The 22,438-nt window shown below is 57.7% G+C and overlaps 1 protein-coding gene across 1 annotated transcript in view; it reads right to left on the reverse strand.

The window, feature by feature from the left end:
- Positions 1-22,438, reverse strand: part of SRRM3 (serine/arginine repetitive matrix 3) — a 50,480-nt gene that overhangs the window by 7,084 nt on the left and 20,958 nt on the right. Inside the window, exons 2-11 of the mRNA XM_056108213.1 lie at positions 21,320-21,588; positions 16,610-16,711; positions 7,781-7,915; positions 7,421-7,501; positions 7,165-7,194; positions 6,700-6,762; positions 6,582-6,617; positions 5,331-5,381; positions 4,793-4,897; positions 4,513-4,669 (exon numbers count right to left, since the gene is read on the reverse strand). Coding sequence (XP_055964188.1) covers positions 4,513-4,669; positions 4,793-4,897; positions 5,331-5,381; positions 6,582-6,617; positions 6,700-6,762; positions 7,165-7,194; positions 7,421-7,501; positions 7,781-7,915; positions 16,610-16,711; positions 21,320-21,552 — 993 coding nt within the window. The 5' untranslated portion in view covers positions 21,553-21,588. The remainder of the gene's footprint in view (positions 1-4,512; positions 4,670-4,792; positions 4,898-5,330; positions 5,382-6,581; positions 6,618-6,699; positions 6,763-7,164; positions 7,195-7,420; positions 7,502-7,780; positions 7,916-16,609; positions 16,712-21,319; positions 21,589-22,438) is intronic.

Genomic DNA, 22,438 nt, shown 5'->3' on the forward strand with positions numbered 1-22,438 from the left:
AGCATGCCCAGATGAACCTAGACCTCCTCTGTCATCAGCACCGCGAGGGCCGGGAACGCTCTGTACTAAGGGAACGCAGGATCTCAAGTTTGGAAGGTAGAGGTGTTGGCAGGGGAGAGAGGTTCCCTGTCTGGGCTGGGGTGGGGGATGGGTTTTCTGAGAACCCCCTCCAGCCCCCAGACTGTCCTCCAGACTTAGTGGGCCTGCCCTCCAAGGCCATGCCAACTTGTGGCCTGCCCGGTGCCTCATCCATGTTCCAGTACCGTCAGACCCCAAAGTTGCAGCTGTGAGGGGCAGCCAAAATGCAGGACGCCCAGAAGGGCCCGGGAGGAGGGACAGCGGCCCTTCCTCGAGGCTGACCTCAGTGAGAAATTCCTCCCGAATCCAGTGCAGGCCCGTCCACGCAGCCCGCGTGGAACCCCCCCACGGCTTAGCGGCTACTCCAGACAACGGAATCAAAGAGGTTCGAGGGCATCGGACCGGAGTGGGAGGGAAACACAAACTCGAGAGCTAAACCACACACAGAAATGCATTCGACAACACGCTGAGAAAGAGGGGGAGCGAGGGGGGGAGGCAGAGGGAGGAGGAGCAGGGCAGGGAGAAGGAGAGAAGAATGAACCAGAAAAGTGAAGGGTCGGGGAGTCACGGGAACCACGGGAGAGAACACCAGGAGGCGTAGCTTTGCAGCTCATTTGGAGGAAATGCAAGTTACACATGAAGACGGTGAAAGAGAAAGGGGGAGATTAACCAACCAGAGCGAGACAGATCTAGAGAGAGAGAGAGAGAGAGAGAGAGAGAGAGAGAGAGAGAGAGAGAGAGAGAACCACATTCAAACCAAGCAGAGAGGTGGGGCTTGCCTGAGATGGGACCAGCGAGTGCACAGCTGAGCCGGGATACCTACCTTCTCAGTGGTCAGGGACCAGGGACAGGAATGCAATAATAAAAAAGAAAAGAAGGTCTCCGCGTGGGGAATGCAGAAGGGGGCCAGCCCTTGACTATGCTGTGCTCCCCTTGGGCCTGGCCTGGCCAGCCCAGGCGCCTCTCCCCTTTCTTTGTCCTTATACCCCACAGCCGCCAAGAGTCCAGCTTTCTCCTCAACTCTTCCCACCACTGAATTCCTCCGAGGGCATGCAGGAAGCAGCCGATGGAAGGGTGGGCTGGGGGGAGGGAAGGGGGCGTCCGGGCTGGGAGCATGGGGAGAGAGATGGAGAGGAAGACAGCAGGAGACACGGCAGAGACACGGACAGAGACAGAGAGACCGTGGAGAAGCAGGAGGAGATACAGGTAGACGAGACAGGAATGGAGCAGAGCTGTCGAGACAAGACCGCAGCGGAAGGATGGGGGCCAGGGGTCATGCATTTAAAAGGGAAGGCAACCTTGTTCCACTGGAGGGCTTGATCAGCCTCGGTCTAGCCCACTCTCCTATCCTCTGATTTCAGCATCTGGGCGGGGGGAATAGGGGTCTCTGGGAGAGTTGGAGCGACAGGACAGCCGGAAGGGCATTTGCCTTGCACATGGCCGACCTGGGTTTGAGCCCAGCACCCCATAGGGTCCCCCGAGCACCGCCAGGAGTGACTCTGGAGTGAGAATCAGGAGTAACCCCTGGGGGGACAAGGCCAGGGCACCCTCTTCCTCTTCCTACTTGGTCCCCTTCCAGTATGGTGGTCATTGATTTTTTTCTGGGGGTGCTGGGGAGGGCCATGGACCCTACCAGCTCGGTCATCCTAGGTGAAGCATTTGGCATCCTAGGTGATGCTGGGAGTGGAGCCAGAGGGAGGTCAGAGCTCAAGGGGGCTTTGATCCCAGGTCCTGCCCCCTCGCCAAGGCAGATTCAAGCTATGGGGTTCTCCTCGGCCACACAGTGCCACTCTGAGCGGCTCTCACCCAGCACCTTGCTATTGAGGCCCCATGGTGTATGAATCGGGGGGGCTTGGGCTCCAGAGGGGCCGGGAGAGAGCAGAGACAAGTGCCCTGGGCTGGAGGAAGGAAGGCGTTTGCTTTGCACACAGCCAACCCGGGTTCGATCCCTGAGCCTCCCCAGGAGTGATCCCGAGTGCAGAGCCAGGAGTAAGCCCTGAGCACAGCCAGCGGCAGCCCCAAAACCAAACAGAGGGACCCTGGATCACATAGGGCCCACCCAGACCTAGTCTCAGCTCAAGCAACTGAGAGAGTTGGGAGCAAACATCAGTCATCTGGGGGGGTGGCTGGGGGAGAGAAAGAACACTGAGACAGCCAGTGTGCACCCCCTTCTGCTTCCTCTTTTCGGGGGCCCTGGGGTGTGCCTCATGGAACCCCCCTCTCCACCTCCAGCTCTACCTCTCAAAAGCTGTGTGACCTAAAGTTGGTCTCCTGCCCTCTCTGAGCTGCAGGTTCCTTCTGAGAGTGGAAGAACCCAGAAATTCCTTTGGGGTCCTGGTCTGGGAGGGGCCAACAAAGCAATGTGCTGGGGGGCCCAGTCACAAGAGTAGGATGGAAAGTTTCTCTTGCCTGGGAGAAGTTCCTGGAAGTTTCTCTTGCCTGGCTGGCTTTGCAGGCCTCACCTATGAGTCAGCTCAGAGGATCCCTCACTCTCTCACCCAGGGACCTGACTAGGCTTGGAAGGTTCTGGGTGCCCCGCCTCTGTCCACATGGGTTACATCAGAGGTTACAGGTTACAACCAAAGGAGCCAGGGCTTCCCCCGGGGGTAGGGACCAGTCTCTCCCACCCCTGTCTAGAAAGGCCCTGGGGTGCACCTGCCACTGATGGAGGAGCTGTAGGCGTGGAACCCCTGTTTTAAAGTTATCTTCCCTTTTAAATTCTGATTACAGAGGGAGAAAATAAGTGTATAGAGAAATGATATGGTGAATGTTCACTTGATATTCCAAACCATCTCCTCGATAGAAGACTCCCCACAGTAACACACACAAAAGCGAGATTCAGAACAACAGAGAGAGAGAGAGAGAGAGAGAGAGAGAGAAAGAGAGAGAGAAACCCAGACAGAGTTTGCATTTCTGTACATCAGGAAAAGAAAAAAAAACTTAAAAAAAGAAATAAGAGAGGGGAAAGGAACACCAACAAAACCAAAATAACTCCCCCCCTTCCCTGGGTAAAGGAGACAAGGAATCACAATATTACCACGTGTCAAGTGGGAGGCTAAAAACACAAACAAAAACATAGACGGGGTTAAAACCGTGAGCGCATCTTTCCATTCTCTCTCTCTCTCTTTCTCTCTCTGTTTTCTTTCTGCAAGGCAGCGTCCAAGAATGCCCCCCCAGCTCCCCTTGATTACTTCCCCCAAACTGGTTTGGTTTAGTGAAGGACAAGGTCGAGACCCCCAAGCCCCTCGTGTCCCGGGGTGGCACCAGATGAGCCCCATAGTCCGGGGCCAGGGCCAAGGCAGAGGCCCCAGAGAGGAGGGGTGCATGCGGGGGCTCCCCCAGGTGGGCGCGCCCCAGCCCTTCCCTCCCCCAGGCTGGGGTCCAGGCATCTCCCCTCACTGCACATTCCTGGGCTTGCCCAGTGGCTGCGGGGGTATATGTGTGGGGGGGGGGGATTCTATCTGCACATGCTCAGACCTCCAGGGTTCTGGGGGAACCAGAACCTCCTTTAGGCTCCGACCGGAGCTCCCCCTCTCCAGGAGGGTGGGCATTTCCCTGAGAGAGGCGTCGTGGGGTCACTGCGCCCGTGGAGCGAGCACCATCTCACCCAAGGCACCTAGTCCTGGCTGTGCTCAGTGACCGCTGTGTGCCCACTCCCGCCTCAGACCCAGAGAGGGACATTGGTGTGACCCTCTCTGCATGGGCCCGCCAGGACCCTGTGCCCCAGGAGCCTGTCGTCCTGAGACCAGGAGGGAAATGGATTCTTTGAGCCTGGCCAAGTCCTCACTCAGAGGACCTTGATACCAAGAGTTTCAGGGACCCTGCCCTGGGTTTTCCCGGCTGGGGGGAGCGCAGAGCAGAAGGAGGACAGCAGGAAATCAGAAGGACCTGATGGCCCCGTTGGTGTCCGGGACAAGCCTGGGGGAGGGCGCGGTAGGCCTGCCGCCCCCAGCACCCCCTCCGGGGGAACCCCCTCCCCAACTCAGCTGCCAGCTTCTCTCTTCACCACCTCAGGATGGGAGGGGAGCTTTAAGGGGTGTCAGGGGAGTCGTAGATGCCGGGTGCCTCAGGAAGGATAGGCCACAGGAAGTGCACCCCAAGTTCACTGCACCTAGTATGGACGAGGACGGAGGAGCAGGGACTTGAGAAGGGCAGCTGGAGGGCGGGGTCCGAGAGAGAGGGTGAGGGGGGATGGAGGGAAGGGGCTCAGAGAGGGATCAAAGGTTTTGGGAGGGGCTCGGTTCAGAGTGATGGGTGGGACCGGAGATCCTGTCTTTCGAACCCTGATCCTGACTCCCACCAGTTTGCAAGATCCCCCCCGCCCCTGCACACCCCATCTCCCTGCTGGGGAGGGGCCCTGGGGGGCGCCGCCGCGGGCGGGCAGGGGGCGGCGCGGGGGAAGGCGGGAACCGTGGGCGCAGCGAGGCTACGTACATCGGGCGGGCCGCGCGCTCCGCTCCGCTGCCGCCCGCCGCCGCCGTTCTGCCGCGGCGACCCCCATCCGCTGCCGCCCGAGCGGGAAGGCGACCGGCTCGCGCTGGACCGCTGGCTGCCCGTCTTCCGCCCGTCGTCTCGGTGCCGGGAGCTCGGCCTGGGGTGCGGGGAGCAGGGGGGCGGGGAGGCGGCGTGGGGCGCTGCGTCTCCGCCCCGCGCCGGCTCCTGGGGCGCGGGGGCGGGGGTCTGACCGCGGCCCCCACCCCCGGGCTCCGCTTACCTTCTGGGCGACCTCGAGTCGCTGTCCTGGGAGGAGAGGGCGGGGCTGTTGGGGCCGCTACTGCTGTGTCCTCGGCCCCGCGGGCCTGGGGAGTCCGCGTGGGGCCTGGGGGACAGCGGCAGGCGCTTCAGTCCGCCTGACCCCTGCTGATGCCAGGGGGGCACATGCCTGCCAAGTTCCCGGGCTGCCAGTCGCATCCGTGGCCGCCAGCAGCTCCGCATGGCTGGGCCTTGGAGGCCAAGCACCCCTGGGAGAAGTCCCGGGTGCCCCCCCCCCAAGAAACCCCACAAGGCCACTGAAGTCACCCCCTCAGATCGCTGACTCCAGCAGGGAACTCAGGAAATGACAAGGACAGGCCTGAAAGGATGCTGGCTCGGGCACAGGACTGGACCCTGCTCTGATGCGACCTGGCCCATGCGGGGGGCACTGGACTTCCTCCCCGGGCAGGGGCATTAGGCAGGTCCCCTCCCCTGTGATTTCTGGGATTCTAGAAAGTTCGCTTGGCCAAGCAGAGGGGCAGAGCGTGTGGGGGACTCACCTCTTCCTCTCTTTGTTCCTCTCTTTCCTTTTGCTCTTGGGGCTTCGAGACCTGTGGAGAGCAGAGGCGTGGGGGCACGGCGTGGCTGAGCCCACCTGACCTGGGCACCCCGGTGCTGTATCTCTGACCCGGGCCCCTGATGCTGCCTCTTGTCCCCAGCCCAGCTGTCCTCCGCCTTGACAGCCCCAGGGTCAGTACCAGCCCAGCAAGCCGCTGCCATTGGAGGTGCCTTGGAGATGTATCTCGTATCTGTCCTAAGACAGGAGAATGCCGTGGGGGCTCTGTGGGGGGGGGGTACCTCACTGTTTCTCTGAGCCCCCAGCCCCCTCAGAAAGGGAGCCCAGCTCTTCTCTTCAATGGGGTCCCGACTCTAGGGCCCCCCATAGTGGCTTTAATAAAGAAAACCTTGGGTATGATCTTTCTGCTTTGTAGTTTCTCACGGGGGTCCCCATTCCATCTTGTCCCATCAGCTCCTGTGGGTCAGCTCCCTAGGTGAGCTCCCTCACTTTTGACAACGGGATTGGAAGCTTCTAGTAGGTCTCCTTCTCTAGGTCTCTGGTGATGGCTCTGTTCCCCCCGCACCCAAGTCCATCGAAGTTCCAGCAGCCTCATCAAAGTCTGACCAGTTACGAGGAATGCTGAGAGGCTGGAAACGGGGGAGCGACAGGACAGTGGGGAAGGCCCTGGCCTTGCAGGTGGCCAGGTGGGACTCAGTCCCCAACACCATGAAGAGTTCTCCAAGCATCATCAGGAGTGACCCCAAATACGGAGTACAAACCCAAAAGGGACTGTGACTGTGCCTCTCACAGGAGCAGAGACAAACCTGGGAGCCCCAGAGTGTGGGTCCCAGATGTCCTGCTGTGTGCTGGTCCCGCTGCTCCCCATCTGAGGCTGCAGCCCCCCCCCCCATTTCCTGCTGCTTCTGGGGGTGGAGTGGCCACTCGGGGACAGTAGGCATCCACACTGGTCCATAAGAAGGGGGAAGTCCCCCTGAGTCCCTGAGCAAGAGCCCCCAGAGATAGCGCCACCGTGTGGTAGCCAGGTCCACTGGGGCTGCCCCGTGTCCCCCCAAACCCCACGTCTAGTAAGGCTCCTGAGGCCCAGGACACAGCCCTGGAACCGGACCCTCTGGTTCCGCCTGGGAATTCTCGGGGTCCCCCGTGGTGCAGGCAAGGTTGCAGCCCCCCCTGGAGCGGGGAAGGGGCAGAGCTGCCCTGAGGGCTCTGAGCACCCCTCGCCGTCGCGGCTCACCTATGCCTTCTCTTCCTCCGGGACCCAGAGTCGGACCTGCAGGCCACAGAAGGTGGTTTTGAGGCACCTGGGGTGGCTCTGGGGCTCCCGTGCAGGGGGGCTGCCCCCCAGAGGGTACCTGTCTCTCCGGTGCTTCTTCACACTCTTCCTCTTCTTGCGCAGGGGTGACGGGCTCCCACAGCTGCGGATAAAGGCGTGTGCTAAGGGTTCTCGTGCAAGGCCTCACCAGGTAGGTCTCAGGGCCTCCAGCCCCCTGTTGGCTGGTGGCGCCCGCAGAGGGCGAGTTGACCCTTGCTGTCCCCTCCAACCCCATGGACGGAGACAGGCTCCCTGGGGGCCACCTGGTGGCAGTGTCACACGTGCACACTCATACACACTCACACAGACTCATGCTCACACATACCACTCACACTCACACACATTCACACACAAACACACAACTTACCCTCACACATACACACTTACGCATTCACAACACACTTTCACACTCCCACGTTCACTCACACGCTCACACACCCGCACATTCACACTCACATTCACACTCACTCACCCGCACTCTCACGCCACCCCTCCCCTCACTGACCTGTGCTCTGGCTCTAGTCTCCTTTTTTTGCTGCGGAAGGGGAGAAAGGACAGACAGACAGAGGAGGGTCAGTGGTTTCGACCCCCTGGGTCAGGGGAGGGGTCCATGCGGAGAGGGGGGACCCAGCAAGCCCCTCGTGCTGTGTGGTGGGCTCAGTGCTGGGGAAGGGGGGAGGGGAACAGAGGAAGGAAGGGGATGAGAGAGTGGACCCCAGAAGGGGGGGTCAGTGTGGGCCCCCCTGCCCCATCCCCCTCACCGGCCCCTGCGGCGGCGACTTTTTTTCTTCTTCTTCTTCTTGGGAGGGGGCGATGCTGAGCTGCTTGACCAGTGCTTGGTCCTGGGGGGGAGGGGGCAGTGAGGAGAGACCAGCCTCGGGTTCCCGCCCTGATGGGAGCCCCCTCACCCGCAGCCGTGGGGTTCCCCTGGCTGGCATTCCAACAGGCAACATTGGGGTCCCTTCATCCTGCCCCAGTCGATGTCCAGTTTGTAACACTGGGGTCCTCCGACCCGCCCCCTCGCCAGCGCCCCGCCCCACGCCCCACCCTGCAGCTTTGGGGTCTCCCACCCCGCCCCTCGTTCTGTCCTGCAGCGTTGGGGTCCCCGCCCGCACCCCGACCTGTAGCCGCGGGGGCCTCGCTCGCAGGAAGCCGGGCAGTCACAGTCGAGCGGGCCGTCGCCGTCATCATCGTCCAAGGGCGCGTACTCGAACCCGGGGTCGGGGCCCTCGATCATCCGCGGGGTGTCGGCCACGCTGCAGGCGACAGGGACACTGAGCACTGGGGCCCAGCGAGGGTCTGTATGACACCATCTCTAGAGGGTCTGCGAGAGGGCGGTACCCTATGGGGGAGGGGCCCCCAGCATCCCTTCAGCCCTGCGCAAACCCTGCACCCCCAAGTCTGCCTCTCAGAGACCCAGTCCCCTTGGGTGGTCTCCCTGACCTACTGCCAAGTTGACCCCTCACCCCCTCCACCACAGCCCCCTCTGCAGCACTCCGCACCCCAGACTGTATCCCTCGGTGAGGGCTGCCTGCACCCCAGGGCCTCGGGGCTGTCCCCAGGTGCCCACAGGTGCTGTCCCTGAAGGTGTGGGACCGCTGCAAGCTCTGAGGGGCCCCTCAGGTCTCTGTGAGCTGCTGTCCCCTCTCGGGGCCTCTTCTCCAAGAAGTGAGTCATCCCTCCCCTTGAGAGCACTCTGTCCTCCCAACCCCAGCCCCCAAAGAACCCCCCCCCCACATACACACATCCTGGACTTTATTTCCCGAAGGGGCCGCTCACGCTCACCCATCCCAAGGGAGCTCTGCCTGGCAGAGGCGAAGCTGCCCTCGCACCCGGGTGCTGCCTGTTGGCTGGGGTTGGGGGGGAAAGAGACAGAGAGAAATAGAAAAAAGAGAGAGGAGAGAGGGAGAGAGAAAAAGAGAGACATAGAGAGAGAGGGAGAGAGAGAGACATAGAGAAAGAGAGAGAGAGAGAGAGAGAGAGATGGAGGGAGAGAGAGAGGGAGGGTGGGAGAGGAAGAGGGAAAGGGAGGGAGGGAGGAGGGAGGGAGAGGGAGGGCAGAGAGCGTCCTCAGAGCTTCCCTTGCCCAGAGGGCTGGGACTTGGCATGGGCTTTGGGTCACTGGTCAGGCCCGGATCCAGGTGGCACTTAAGAACCAGTCGGCCTCAGCCGCACACGCTAGGGGAAAAGGCAGCTCAGATAGAGAAGGGAGCACCAAGTAAAGGGTGTTGGGAGGTTCCTCTCAGGATGGGAGATGTGTGATGAGAGTAGACTATAGACCGAGCATGATTGCTACTCAATGTCTCTTTTGCAAACCACAGCACTCAAAAGGAGAGAGAGAACAAAAGGAATGCCCTGCCAAAGAGGCGGGATGGGATGGAGGGGATGGGGGGTGGGAGGGATACTGGGACCCGTGGTGGTGGAAAATGGGCACTGGTGGAGGGATGAGTATTTGATCATTGTATAATTAAAACCCAAGCACAAAAATTTGTAAGTCTACAACTGTACCTTGTGGTGTTTCACTAATAAAAATTTAAGGAAAAAAATAATAAAATAAAGAAAAAGAAAGAAAGAAAGAAAGAAAGAAAGAAAGAAAAGAACCAGTTGGCCTCTGGGAGCCAATCTGGCAGCCAAAAACCTCCAGAACTCAACCACCACCATGCTCATAGCTGCTCTCCGCAGACTTGGGATGAACCTCACCCGTGAGTAAACGCATTTGCGGATGCGTGACATCTCATACTTTGCACCACTAAGATTCCAAGGGTAGCGCGCCACATTTGATGGGGTTTAGAGCAGAAGGCAACCAATCCTAGGGGAAATATATTTTTACATATATAAAAAATATATATATATGAGTGACAAGGCTCAAACCTTTAACATATTAGTAATCTCTTATAGAAGGGCTTAATGGCTCTTGGATGAAATACAAACAATCTTCACACACTTTCCTCTAAGAAACCTTTTTTTGGCTTTTTTTTTTAAATTTTTTTGAAAGGAAATACATGTATCTCCATCCAGTTAGAATTTTATTTTATTTTATTGGTTTGCTTTTTTTTTGGGTCACACCCGGCAATGCTTAGGAGTTACTCCTGGCTCTGAACTCAGGAATTACTCCTGGTGGTGCTCGGGGGACCCTATGGGATTCTGGGAATCGAACCCGGGTCGGCCACATGCAAGGCAAACGCCCTACCCGCTGTGCTATCGCTCCAGCCCCCAAAACCTTTTTTTTTCCTTTGGATCATTTTTAGTGGATTATACAAAACAAGCAATACAAAATAAATTATTTCATTTCTGCTTTGGGGGCAGGGTTTGGGGTTCGGGATGGAAACATCTGGAATACAGTGATGGGAAGGTTTAATGGTGGTGGGATTTGGTGTTTGAATATTAAATGTAATCAAATATTGTGAACTACTTTAAAAGGAGAAAATAAATTTAAAAAAAAATAAGAACCAGTTGGCTTATGGGGCTGGAGCCATAGAATAGCGGGAGGGCACTGGCCTTGCATGAGCTTGGTCCCGGCACCCCATATGGCCTCCAGATCACTGCCAGGACTGATTCCCGAGTGCAGAGCCAGGAGGAAGCCCTTAGCACCACCAGGTTTAGCCCCCAAACAGAGAAGAAGGCGCCGCTTCGAGGAGTCTCTCCTGGGAGATTCTGCCTGTGAGGCCCGAGGGCGGGCACCACCACTGCCATCAGGGGACCTTCTCCTCCCCTGGAGAGAGGGTGAGGAGCCCTGGGAGTGCGCCCAGCCTGGGAGTGCTCCCGGGGCTCTGGAGAGAGGCTGCAGTGGCAGAATCAATTGTGTACTGAAGACACGCCGCCGTCCCCTGCCCAGGCCAGGTCCTGGTCATGCCCTTCACACCAGACTTGCATCCAGGGTGCTCGGGGAGAGACTCATGTCACCTGCCTTGCAGAGCTGCCTCTCCCCACTCACTCTCCCCTCCCAGAAACATACTTTTCCCAAAATCAGTGGCCGGCCTCCTCTGTCTCTGGGGGGCTCCCATCCACCCCGCTTCCCTGTACACCCCACACAGCGTGTGGGCACACTCAGGCTGACACATACATCAAACCTCCGGGCACTTGCCATGGCAATCCATGGGTGCACCCGTGGGGGTGAGGAGAAAGAACCTGCTCTCTGGCCGCACCCTCTGTGAGCAGGTGATGCGGCCAGAGCGCCACGGGCTGACGGATAGGGCCAGCATTCCTCCCACGCAGGCTGAGTCTGGCTCTGGGCACCCAACTCTGCGCCAGCTCCCTGGCTCGGCTCTGGCAGGGACAGAGTCCCACCCGCCTCGTTTCCCTGGGCCTCATCACTGTCCACTCCCTTCCCTATCCACAGGTTGACTTGAGAGGGAGGGAGCACTGGGGGCCAGAGAAGGCGGCATAGCTAGCGGGCAGCGGACTCCTGGGGTGGCCCTGGAATCTTCTGGAAAGACTGAGAGAGGGCGTCTACTATGTGGGTGTCCAGGTCTTTTGTTTGTTCACTTTGAGGCACACCTGGTGGTGTTCAGGGGTCACTCCTGGCTGGCTTTGGGGACCGCATGGGATCCAAGCCCCTTCTAATGAACCAGTGGGTGCCTACTGCCCCCTGGTGGTTGCCGTCAGCCAGCACAGACCCTTCACCCTTAAAACCCAAGGAAATGAGTGGGGGGCTGCAGCCTCAGACCCGGAGCAGCAAGACATCTGGAACCCACACCTTTGGGGTCCCAGATCTGCCTCTGCTCCTGTGAGAAGCACAGTCGCGGTCTTTTTTGGTTTTGTGTTCTGTATTTGAGGTCACACCCAGTGGCACTCAGGAGTCACTCCTGGTGGCACTTGGAGGACTCACAGGCTCAGCTGCATGCAAGTCCAGTGCCCACCTGCTGACCTATTGCCCCATCCCTCAGGTTTTCACTTTTTAAAATTTTTTATTTTATTTTTTGCTTTTTGGGTCACACCCGGCGATGCTCAGGGGTCACTCCTGGCTCTGCACTCAGGAGTTACTCCTGGCGGAGCTCAGGGGACCATATGGGATGCTGGAAATCGAACCTGAGTTGGCCACGTGCAAGGCAAATGCCCTACCCACTGTGCTATCACTCCAGTCCCAGGTTTTCACTTTTATCTTTGCGCAGTTGGGTGTCTGTGTTGGCTTTGTGGGGTTCCCGGAAGCTGGAGCCTGGGGGTCCTCTCTGCCTGTGCTGTATGCCACTGTCTCTTCTGTGTAAGTAACTCATTACTGTTCCCTGATTCCATTAGAACATCCTGACTGAGAGGCTTTGTCCTATCCCCATTTCACAGGTGAGAAGGCTGAGGCCCAGGGAGGGAAAAACATCCTCCAAGACTGGAGCTCTCTGGGGTGGGAGAATGATCACACCTGCTCTGGGGCAGCTCCTGGATCTGTGCTCAGGCACCAGTCTTGGTGAGACCAAATATGGCATCAGGATTCAAACTCTTGTCACGGCACATGCGAGGCAGATGCCCTTGTTTTTTATTTTAAATTAATTAATCATCATTATTATTAGTTTTGCTTTCGGCCTCACCTCAGGGGTTATGCGTGGTTCTGTGCTCAGGAGTGTCCCCCAGAGGTGTTCGAGGAACTTTCTGCGCTACTGGAGATCAAACCAGCATTACTAAGACAAGCACCTTAACTCCTGTCCTATTTCTCCAGCCAGGGAGGGGTTTTTCTTTCGAAGGTTTTTGGCCACACTGCTGGTGCTCAGATCCACTCTGAACTCAGTGCTCGGAGGTTGTTTCTGGCAGTGCTCAGGGAACCAGATGGTGCTGGGAATTGAACTCGGGTCTCCTGCATGCAAAGCAACTGCTCCAATGCTTTGACCCACATGCCTGGTTCATGTCTGTCATGATTTGGGTAAAAACTATGTTCAGGGCTGGAGTGAGAGGACAGCGGAGAGGGCGCTTGTCTTGCATGCGGCTGACATGGGTTCAATCCTCAGCATTCCATAGGGTCCCCAGAGTCCTGCCAGAGTGATCTCTGAGCACAGAGTTGGGAGTAAACCCTGAGTACAGCCAGGTGTGGCCCAGAACCAAAATAAATACTCTGTTCACCAGTGACATTGACCTTGAGTCACATGGGGCTAGCACGTGACCTTGCCGGTGGCCTTCCCTGCTGTGGACATCACTCTGCGGTCCCCACTCTCCGAGGGGGAAATCCAACAGGGGCATGTGTGCGACATTCGAGGTTGTTCACTCTCGTAGACCCGTTTGTGATCTCTGGGACTCCTCACTGCGCTGAGACTGGGTGCAGGTGCTGCACCCTGGAATGTAATCCACGTGCAAGGTAGGGTGACGGGAGAGGGAGCACAGCAGGGATGTGTGTGGCCTGACTGTCCTTCCTCAGGCCTGCAGTGTTTCCCATCCACCAGGACCAAGCCAGAGCCTCGAGGGTTCCAGACCAATGACCAGCAGGGGACGTCATAGCTGCAGGTAAGGGGAGGGCTGCCAATCAGGCTCCCTCTAGCACCTCAAGGGCAGAAAGGGAAGAAAGAAGACTCTATGATCCTAGTGCCAAGCACTGCGGCCAGATACTGTTCTCAGCCCCCATGTGCACATTTATCTCATTTAATCACTTAATGCCCAGAAGCCACCTGTGACTGGAGCCAACATTCCATTCCAGAGAATATCATGAGCAATGGGCTGGAGCGATAGCACAGCAGGTAGGGCGTTTGCCTTGCACGCAGCCAACGTGGCCGACCTGAGTTCGATTCCTCCGCCCCTCTTGGAGAGCCCAGCAAGCTACCCAGAGCAACGAGCCCGCACGGCAGAGCCTGGCAAGCTACCCGTGAGGTATTCAATATGCCAAACAGTAACAAGTGTTACAACGGAGACGTTACTGGGCCCGCTCGAGCAAATAGATGAACAACGGGAGGACAGTGACAGTGACATCATGAGCCATAAAGAGGGTAGAAAGATGGATGCATTGGGTGAAGAAGAATGGTTCCATTTTTTTTTAAACCAGAAAAGTAGTGGGTAAAACTTAATTTTTTTAGGGGGTGGCTCTACACCCAGTGGCACTGTGCTCAAGGGTTACTGCTGGCAGTGCTCAGTAGACCATAAGGGGTACCAGGGATCAAATCCAAGTTGGCTGTGTGCAAGGCAAGTGCCTTATCTGCTGTATTATTGCTTTGTCCCTCGTTATGTAAATTTGTTTTTAAAGTTGGGAGCTTGGGCTGGAGTGATAGCACAGTGGTAGGGCATTTGCCTTGCATGCGACCGGCCCGGCAGAACCCGGTTCGATTCTCCCGCCCCTCTCAGAGAGTCCAGCAAGCTACTAAGAGTATCTTGCCCGCATGGCAAAGCGTGGCAAGCTACCCATGACGTATTCAATGTGACAAACACAGTAACAACAGTCTCACAATGGAGATGTTACTGGGCCCACTCGAGCAAATAGATGAACAACGGGAGGATAGTGGACAGTGGACAGTGGAAAGTTGGGGGCTTTTGGGCCATGCTCAGGTGCTGGTCCTGGCTCGGTGGTCAGGGGTCATTCCCAGGGGTTCTTGTGGGACTATCAAGTGCCAGTAATTGAACCCAGGGCCCTTGGAAACAAAACCTGTGCTGAACCCATAACACTATCTCTCCAGCCCCTATTTTACATGGGGGTTCTGGGGAGCAAACCTGGGTTGTCTGCTTGTAAGGCAAGCACCCTGATGTTGTACTACCTCTCTAGCCCCTGCGTAAAGCATTTTAAAAAAATTTGTGCCAGTTGTACTTATATGGTGGTGACTACTTTTCAGTGAAATACGGTAGATCTCTTCTTGCTCTACAGGGACACAGAAGGTGGCCATCTGTCACCCCCAGGAGAGTGTGGGCAGAACCCAACCACGCTGGCACGGGGGCCTTGGGCTTGCAGCCTTCAGAACTATGAGAAATAGGGGCCAGAGTCATAGTGCAGCAGGTAGATCATTTACCTTGCATGCACCTGACCTGGGTTTGATCCCCAGCATCCCATAGGGTCCCCGAAGCACCTCCAGGAGTGATCCCTGAATGCAGAGCATTGTTAGGTATACCAATACCTCCCCCCCCCCACCAAACCATGAGAAATAGCTGCAGGTCTATGTGGTGAAATCAGTTAGTGTGTTCGGCTGTTAATTGAGTGGTTGGTTGTTCAAACTCACCCAGGGTTGCAGCCCTAGCTTTGGGGTCAGAGCGATAGTACAGGAGGTAGGATGTTTGTCTTGCACACAACCCACCTGGGTTTGATCCCCAGCACCCCATAGGGTCTCCAAGTCTGCTAGGAGTAATCCCTGAGTGCAGAGCCAGGAGCAAGCCTTGAGCATCGCTGGGTGTGACCCAAAACAAAAAGAAAAAGAAAAAGAGAAGAGAAAACTGTAAGAGTTCCTGCAGTTGACCAGCCACCTGGTCTGTGGCCAGTGGTCAGAGCTGGTCGCCAGGGTTGGGACGCTAGGTGACCCACTGGGAAAAGTGACTGCACTGTGACGGCCACCATCCTTACACTTTTCTCATCACCTTCTTGAATGTCCTTAGCAATCCTGGACATTCCAGCTCATATCTCCGGTCTATAAATGAAGAAATTCTGGCTCTTCCCTTATCCCAGAGCTGGATGTTAGGATCACAGCGAGTTGACATTGAACTCGGAGTTAGCGTGGTGCGGGGGTGGGGCTCTGATGCTGGGTTTGCACGCCCCCTCCGGTACCCCCCGACACAGACACAGTTCATCCGGTCCCCACTCACCAAACCCCCTTGGGTTCAGTACCACAAACAGCTCCTCCTGGTCGGGGCAGATTCCTGTCTACCAGCCATGTCTGAGGAGGCTCTGGTATCACTGCTTGAGTATTTCCAGACCTGCCTGGGCTGGAGGTCCAGCAGAAAGCAAAAGAAGTGACCCAGAGCGGGTACACTGCAGTGGATACTCCGGAGGGCACCCAGGACTCAGCCCTCCCTCACACAGAGCAACAATCTCCACCGACTGCACGGAAGGCAGGTGTCTGGTCAGTGCTCCAGCCTGTCCCAGCTCAGCCTCGCCTGAGCACAGGTAGGAGAGGAACCAGTTCAAGGGGTCACACTGCGTCCCCCTGTTGGAGGTGCCATCGTCCCAGGCTTCCTGGGTCAGGTTTTGTTTCTAGGAAAGAGCAGGGAGTACTCCCACCCCAGTGCTCTCCCCCTTCCTCATTTCCACGTCCCTGCCCCCCACCAGCCTCATGTAGTAGCTCAGGGTCAGATAAAGACAGACCTTCCAGAAACTTCTGATAATGGAGATCCTGCAATCCCTCCATGGCATGTTACCCTGTATCCCCAGTTAAATACATCCATTGTCCATTTATTCATTCACTCATTCTTTCATTCATCAAAGGCAAGAGAAGATCAGGAGGGGTCAGAGAGACAGTAGAGAGAGTAGGGAGGCATTTTCTTTGCACGCAGCCGACCAGCACCCCATCTGACACCCTGAGCACCGTTAGGAGTCACTCTAAGCATAGAGTAACCCCTGAGCATCACTGGGTGTGCGCCCACCCCCAATAAAAGACAGAGAGACGGAAAAGACTCAGGGATCCATCCCAGGTGAGAGAGTTCCAGCCCCTGCGTTCCAGGAGGAAGGAGGGGTCCAGCCCTCAGGGAGGAGCATCCAGGGCAGGAGGGACCCTGGGGGTACCGGCTTCTGGAAAGGGTACAGGAATGTGGGGAGAGCAGAAGCCATGGGGGTGATTTGCAGGGGAGAAATGCGCAGAGAACAGCACTTTGGAAACCAAGGGGTGTTCAGCAGAGGAGGCACGCGGGGACCCATGTCTGGGAGGACCAGGCCTGCAGCCAGGAGGAGCGAAAGGTTTCAGGGGCCACAGTTGTTGGGGGCCACAGACAGAACCCAGGGCAGAGGAAGGTGCTTGGGGATGCCCAGGCCCTGAGCCAGGCTGGGCCTCCCTCGTGTTCCCACCCCCCCACCCTCCCACCCCCGGGACCCCAGCGCCCACCCCCACCCGCCTGGCCCTGACACTCACAGGTGGCCTCCAGGCCGATCCTCTCGGCTGAGCATGCCCTCCTTCTCCATCAGCATGTGTCGGAATGTCCCCACCTTCTGCCGTGTCTCCTCCTCTGAGTACCTGCAGGCAGAGGGCGGGTTTGTGGCTTTGGGTCCCTCCCCCAGTGACCCCTTCCCCCACTGCAAGGAAGCATCAGCAGTGAGCAAGGGTCTGGCGCCTGCCCGCATGCTCAGGGACACTGACCCTCCCAGAGCCTGGGGTGGAGTAGGACTGCCCATCACCCCCTGCCTGCAAGATCAAGGCCAGAGAGAGAGGCTTGGATCCAAATCCAGGAGGCATGTGAAAGAAGCCTGGCCTTTGAATACAAGCTCTTTGCTCTTTTTTTTTTTTTAATCAGATAGTCTTTTCTGTGTGTGTGTGTGTGTGTGTGTGTGTGTGTGCGCGCGCGCACGCGCGCGCTTGAGTGTGTAGGGTTTTTTTGGGGGGGGGTTGTGCCCCAGCTGTGCTCAGGGCTTACTCCTGGCTCTGTGCTCAGGGATCGCTCCTGGCAGAGCTCAGGGGACCATATGGGGTTGCCGGGATTGAACTCCAAGCTGGCTGTGTTCAAGGCAAGCGCCCTCCCACTGGACTGTCTGGTGCCCCGGAAAATTCTTTTCCAAAGCAAACCGAGCACATCCACGCGAACTAGCGCGTTGAGCCTGCGGAGATCAATGTGTCTGAGTTTCTCAGTGCAGAGACCTGACAGCGGGGATGGCGCTGGGAGGGGGACCCCTGAGCACTGCACTCCAGGGCTAACAGTTCTGTTCCCATAGCAACCTGCAGCTCCCTCTGGAACCGGCAGGTGGTTCCTGCACTGGTCATTATCTGAGATTCTCTGTGGCAGGACCTGGGGGTTCCCTGAGGGCAGGGCCACGGCTGTCTGGGTAGCGTGGGGCCCTCTGCCCCGCCCCCCCTCCGTCTCTAACCCACCCCCGCCTGGGGCGGTACCAGAGTCTGAAGGCTGCTTCTTCCTTTTGTTTTTAAATTAAATTCATTTACTATTTATTTATATTTTAAGGACATTTTATTTCATTTATTTTTCCTTTTTTAGGTCACATCCAGCGAAGCTCAGGGGTCACTCCTGGCTCTGCACTCAGGAATCCCTCCTGGTGGTGCCTGTATTTATTTATGTGCTCAGGGGACCCTGTGTGGTGTTGGGGATGGAACTGGAGCTGGCCGCGTGCCAGGCTAGCCCCTGTGCTGCCTCCTGGGACCCTGCAGTTTCTTTATGGAGACTCTGATGGCTGGAGGAGGGGACTTGGGGGGCACGAGGGGGGGTGGCCTTGGGCTCCTGCAGGGTTTGAGCAGGGAGGGGGTTCAGGGCAGACACCGCGTAGGCCAGAGAATGGCTGCGACCAAGGGACTGTTAAATCTGTCAGGGATTAATGGGGATTGGCATCACTTACTTTGTCCCCAGGAGTCCCTGACCTGAATTAGGGGTATGAACGGGGAACGGGGCCATCAATTCCAGTCCCCAGCCTGACCGGCTCTGAGTGTGCGTATGTGAGCATGCATGTGTGTGCCCTCGTGTGTGGTGCACATTTACATGCCTTTGTGCACATATCTGTGTATATATGTGCATTTGCACATGTGTGAGGTTACCATGTGCTGACACCCTGTCACACTCTGTGACCTGGCACCGTGGCACTGTTCAGACTAGGTTTGAGCATTTACCCAGAGGTCCCTGAGCCTTGCCTGTGGGATTACAGAGTGGTTGTTGGCTGAGCTGCCCCCGGCCCTGGAAGGGGGCAGCACCTCTCTGAGCCACGAAGGTATAGAACCGTCTCTCCAGAGGTGACATCAGTCACTGCCACCTGCACAGACACTCACAGCACAGCCTCACTCACATCCCTGATGCTCAGAGGCTTTGGGCCCACATGTGAGCAGGTAGGGGAACGACCTGGCCAGGTCCCTGCTGGGATGCAGACCAGGGTCCAGACCCTCATGCCTGGGGCTTGACAGCGCACCAAGGTCAGGCAGTGCAAGTGAAGCCCAGCTCTGGTGCTGGACGTGGGCTCTGGGCACGCACCTCCGGGCCAGGTGGGGGACCCCATCTTCTGGGGGAGTCAGGATCCCAAGGATGACATTGGGGTAACCTGTGCAGCTGAGGCTTTGGGGGTTGTGGTGAGCAGGAGACAGGAGTGCCAAACAGCCCTGGGTTTAACCCTGGTCCCCCCCACACACACACTTTCCAGCTCAGGGGGACACTTCCTCAGCCCCCACCTCTCTGTCTGCTGGGAAGTTGGCCAGGGGCTGGGGTGAGAGTCGGAAGCCTGGCCTATGGTGGGGGGCTGCTCATGGGGGGTTGTGAACACAGAACAGAGGGGACAGGGCTGTGCCCATCCCAGATTCCTGCCCGTTCCTCCCAGTGCCCTGCCGATGGCATCACTGGTTATTGACTCTGTTCTCTCAGGAGACAATGGCCGGCCCAAGAGAAAAAAAGAGGCAAGGACCCAACTCCTGGAGTACTGGAGACCCCTCAGGATGCCGGGATGGCCTGTGGAGGCTGGTCACAGAGAGTGCGGTGGCATCTGTCTCCACAGGGCCCCAGGAGGGCCAAGTCAAATGCATTGTTGCTTGTTAGATCCCCTAGACCACCCTCTGGGTCTGGGGTGCAGTAGGAGGTCCCCTGAGTGAAAATGACTCATTCTACTGCTCACCCAGATGAAGGGTTCTGGGAAAATCGCTTCCTTCCAAGAGCTCTGATTGGATCTTGCTTGCAGTAGGGATGGGGTATGATGATTCCCATCTCACAGATGACAAAACAGAAGAGGGAGGGCGCTGAGTCCATTGGTGGGAGGCCCTGAACTGGGGTGGGGTCTGTGCAGTGGTGGGGGGATGCCCAGGTGACAGAAGTAACCCACAACCGAAGCAGGGAAGGAAGGCGACTACCCATGAGGCATCAATCATGCAGGCATTCGCACCATCCATCAATTTCAAGAGAGAAATTGCTTTTTAATGCGGCCACAGAACGTGCGTTCCTGGGACTTGCGGGAATATTTGTCAAATGCCCGAGTACCCGGTAAATAAACTTGAATGGAGCCGTGTTTCAGAAATGGATATTAATGACCGGGGCGAGAAACGGTGGGACTCCCCCGGCAGTTCTGTTCCGCTGGGAGTCTTGCGGGGCACAGACCGCTCAGAACAATTACCAAGACAGCAGCCCCTGATCTGGAGGTGAAGAACTAGCTCAGCCAAGGTCTGGGGCAGGGCTGGGCACCTGGGTTGGTAGGTTTCAGGGAGCTGCATCCACTGAGGATGGGGGTGGGGGGGGGAGGGGGAGAAGGTTGGGACGGAAATCCAGAAATCCGGGGGTGAGAACTCAAAGGATCTCTCCAGCCAGGGTTGGGTGGGGATGCGCCCCCACCCCCTGCCTAGAGAGGATAGGAGGTGAGTAAGTGGGGGCTCCGCAGAGACTTTGAGAATGCTGAATGCCCAGAAACTGACAAAGACAGAGAATTTGTGGGAGCCATTGGCCGGGAAGAGTAGGGGGAGAGGGAGAGGCTGGGGGAGGGGCGGGGCTGGGAGTTCCCAGAGAAGATGTAAAGGAGGAGAAAGCGCTTTCCAGGCTCTGTCCTTCCCCAGCTTGGGCGCCTGCCCCCACTCCCTGTGCTCTGGCAGATATGCTGGCTTAATTAAGGTCCCGAGAGGGGACTCCCCTCCCCTCCCCCCCCCCCTCCGCCTGCCTGGGGATCTCATCTCATCCCACTCTCCCAGCTCGCGCGCAGATTCTCTCTGCCAGCTGGATCCTCCTTTCATCTTTCTGCTGCAACCTGGCACCAGCCCTCTCCACAGGGACCTCCCCACCTGCTCCCCACTGCAGGAGAACAGCCGGGCCTCTGCACCCCTTTCTTTCCTGATGGGTGGAGTGGTTCTGCCCCGGTTTCTGACGACCTGAGCACAGGGTTTTCCTGAACTCCATGGTGAGGGAGAGCCTGGCTTGGCTACTCTGGGTGTGGGGCGGAGCCCAGGAGATGGGTTGTGGACAGTTTGGTGGCCACAGGCTATCTGCTCCCATTGCCCAGCATAGGTACTTTCCCAGGCCTCTGCTCTCTGGAAGCCTCAGCATCCACAACTGTTTTGAAGAAGAGGGAGAGACTTGGACCAAAGGGATAGCACAGGGCTTAAGGATCTTGCCTTGCATGTGGCTGACCTGGTTGGATGCCCGGAGCACATATGGTCCCCCAGCCTCCACCAGGAGTGATCCCTGAGCACAGCCTGGTGTTAAGTCTTAACTAAGGGAGGGAAATTGGGCCCATTGGTGGTAGGAAATGTGCACGGGTGAATGGATGGGTGTTTGGCAGGTTGTATGACTGAAGCTCAATCATGAACAACTTTGTAACTGTGTATCTCAAGGTGGTTCAATTAATTAAAAAAAAAAAAGACTGGGCCTCTCACCTAACTGGGATCCTGAACTCAATTCTGGCAGAGCCCTGCCCTCTGCTTCAAAGTGTCCCTGTCACATGGCACTGCCACTAACAGAGCACCATCACTAACCAAAGCCCCGCCCCACCGAACAGAGCCCCGCCCCCCGCAGCAGCCCCGCCCGACAGAAACCCCGCCCACAGTCTTGCCCCGCCCACAACCCCACCCGACAGCAGCCCCGCCCGCCGTCTCGCCCCGCCCACAGACAGCAGCCCCGCCCACACTCTCGCCCCGCCCACAGCCCCGCCCCGCCGCGCGACTCACCCCTGCTCCTCCATCATCTCCTGCAGCTCCATGCACTTGAGCTCCACGCGCCGCTTGCGCTCGTGGTCCAGGATCTCGCGGTGCGCGCGCTTCACCAGGCCCGGCTCCGCGGCGCGCATCTCCTCCTCGGCGCGTGGCCAAGCCCCAGAGGAGGCGCCCGGCTGCGGGAAGCCGTTCGCGGCGTCGGGCGGGGATGGCATACTGGCCGCGCCGTTGTTCACGGTGGAGGACATGGTGGCCGGCGCGGGAGCCGCTGGCCGCGACCGTCCCTGCAGGAAAGACACAAACACGGGGCGAGGTGGTCAGTTCTCGGCCGCCCGCTAAGCGCTCTGCGGGTTAATCCTGGAGATTTAAAGGCTCCCTCCGGCTCTAATCCGCTTCCCCACGTGCTGCCAAAGAGGGTGCTTGGCAGGGTTGCACCTCTGGGTCACACCTCAGGGCCTGACAGGTGGATTAGACCCTGGGCTTTGCAAGGTGCATGCAGCAAGGGGAAGATCTCTGGACCTTCCTCTCTCCCTGAACCCAGAGCCGGCTTGCCGCTTGCTGAACAAGGCAGCCAATTCCGTTGGTGTCTAGGAAAAATGTTGATTTGTTTTTCCTTTGGCTCTGTTTAATCCCCCTTCTCTCCCAGCCCCCACCGTCCCAGATACTGCGCTCTCACCCAGACCAACCTGCTGAGATGGCAGGGAACTCTGCTCCGTTACATCCTCTAAGGGGCTGCTGGGGACACTTCTCAGAGCCAGCTACTAGGGGAAGCCCCAGGGAGCTCAAGAGAGCTCGCTTCACTGTCCCCTCCTGTGCTCCAGAAACACTGCTTCTCAGGATGTGACCAATATGACCCTGACATTAGCTTCCTCCAGCAGCCACAGCGCCCTGCAAGCTTGGGTGGGGTGTCAGCAGGTCACGTTGGAACCCCTCTCTGTACTGGGCCCAGCGGGGAGCCCAGCACATCACACACAATTCAGTATAAGGCGCAGACATGCACACACACACTCACACCCCAAAATAAAGCATGTGCAGACACGTGTATGGTACACACACACACACACACACACACACACACACACACACACACACCAAGGACCTATCTCTCAACCAAGGGAGGCATGGAGCTATTTC

This window comes from Sorex fumeus, unplaced genomic scaffold, assembly GCF_029834395.1.
Source record: "Sorex fumeus unplaced genomic scaffold, SorFum_2.1 ptg000199l, whole genome shotgun sequence".
NCBI classification, from domain to species: Eukaryota; Metazoa; Chordata; class Mammalia; order Eulipotyphla; family Soricidae; genus Sorex; species Sorex fumeus.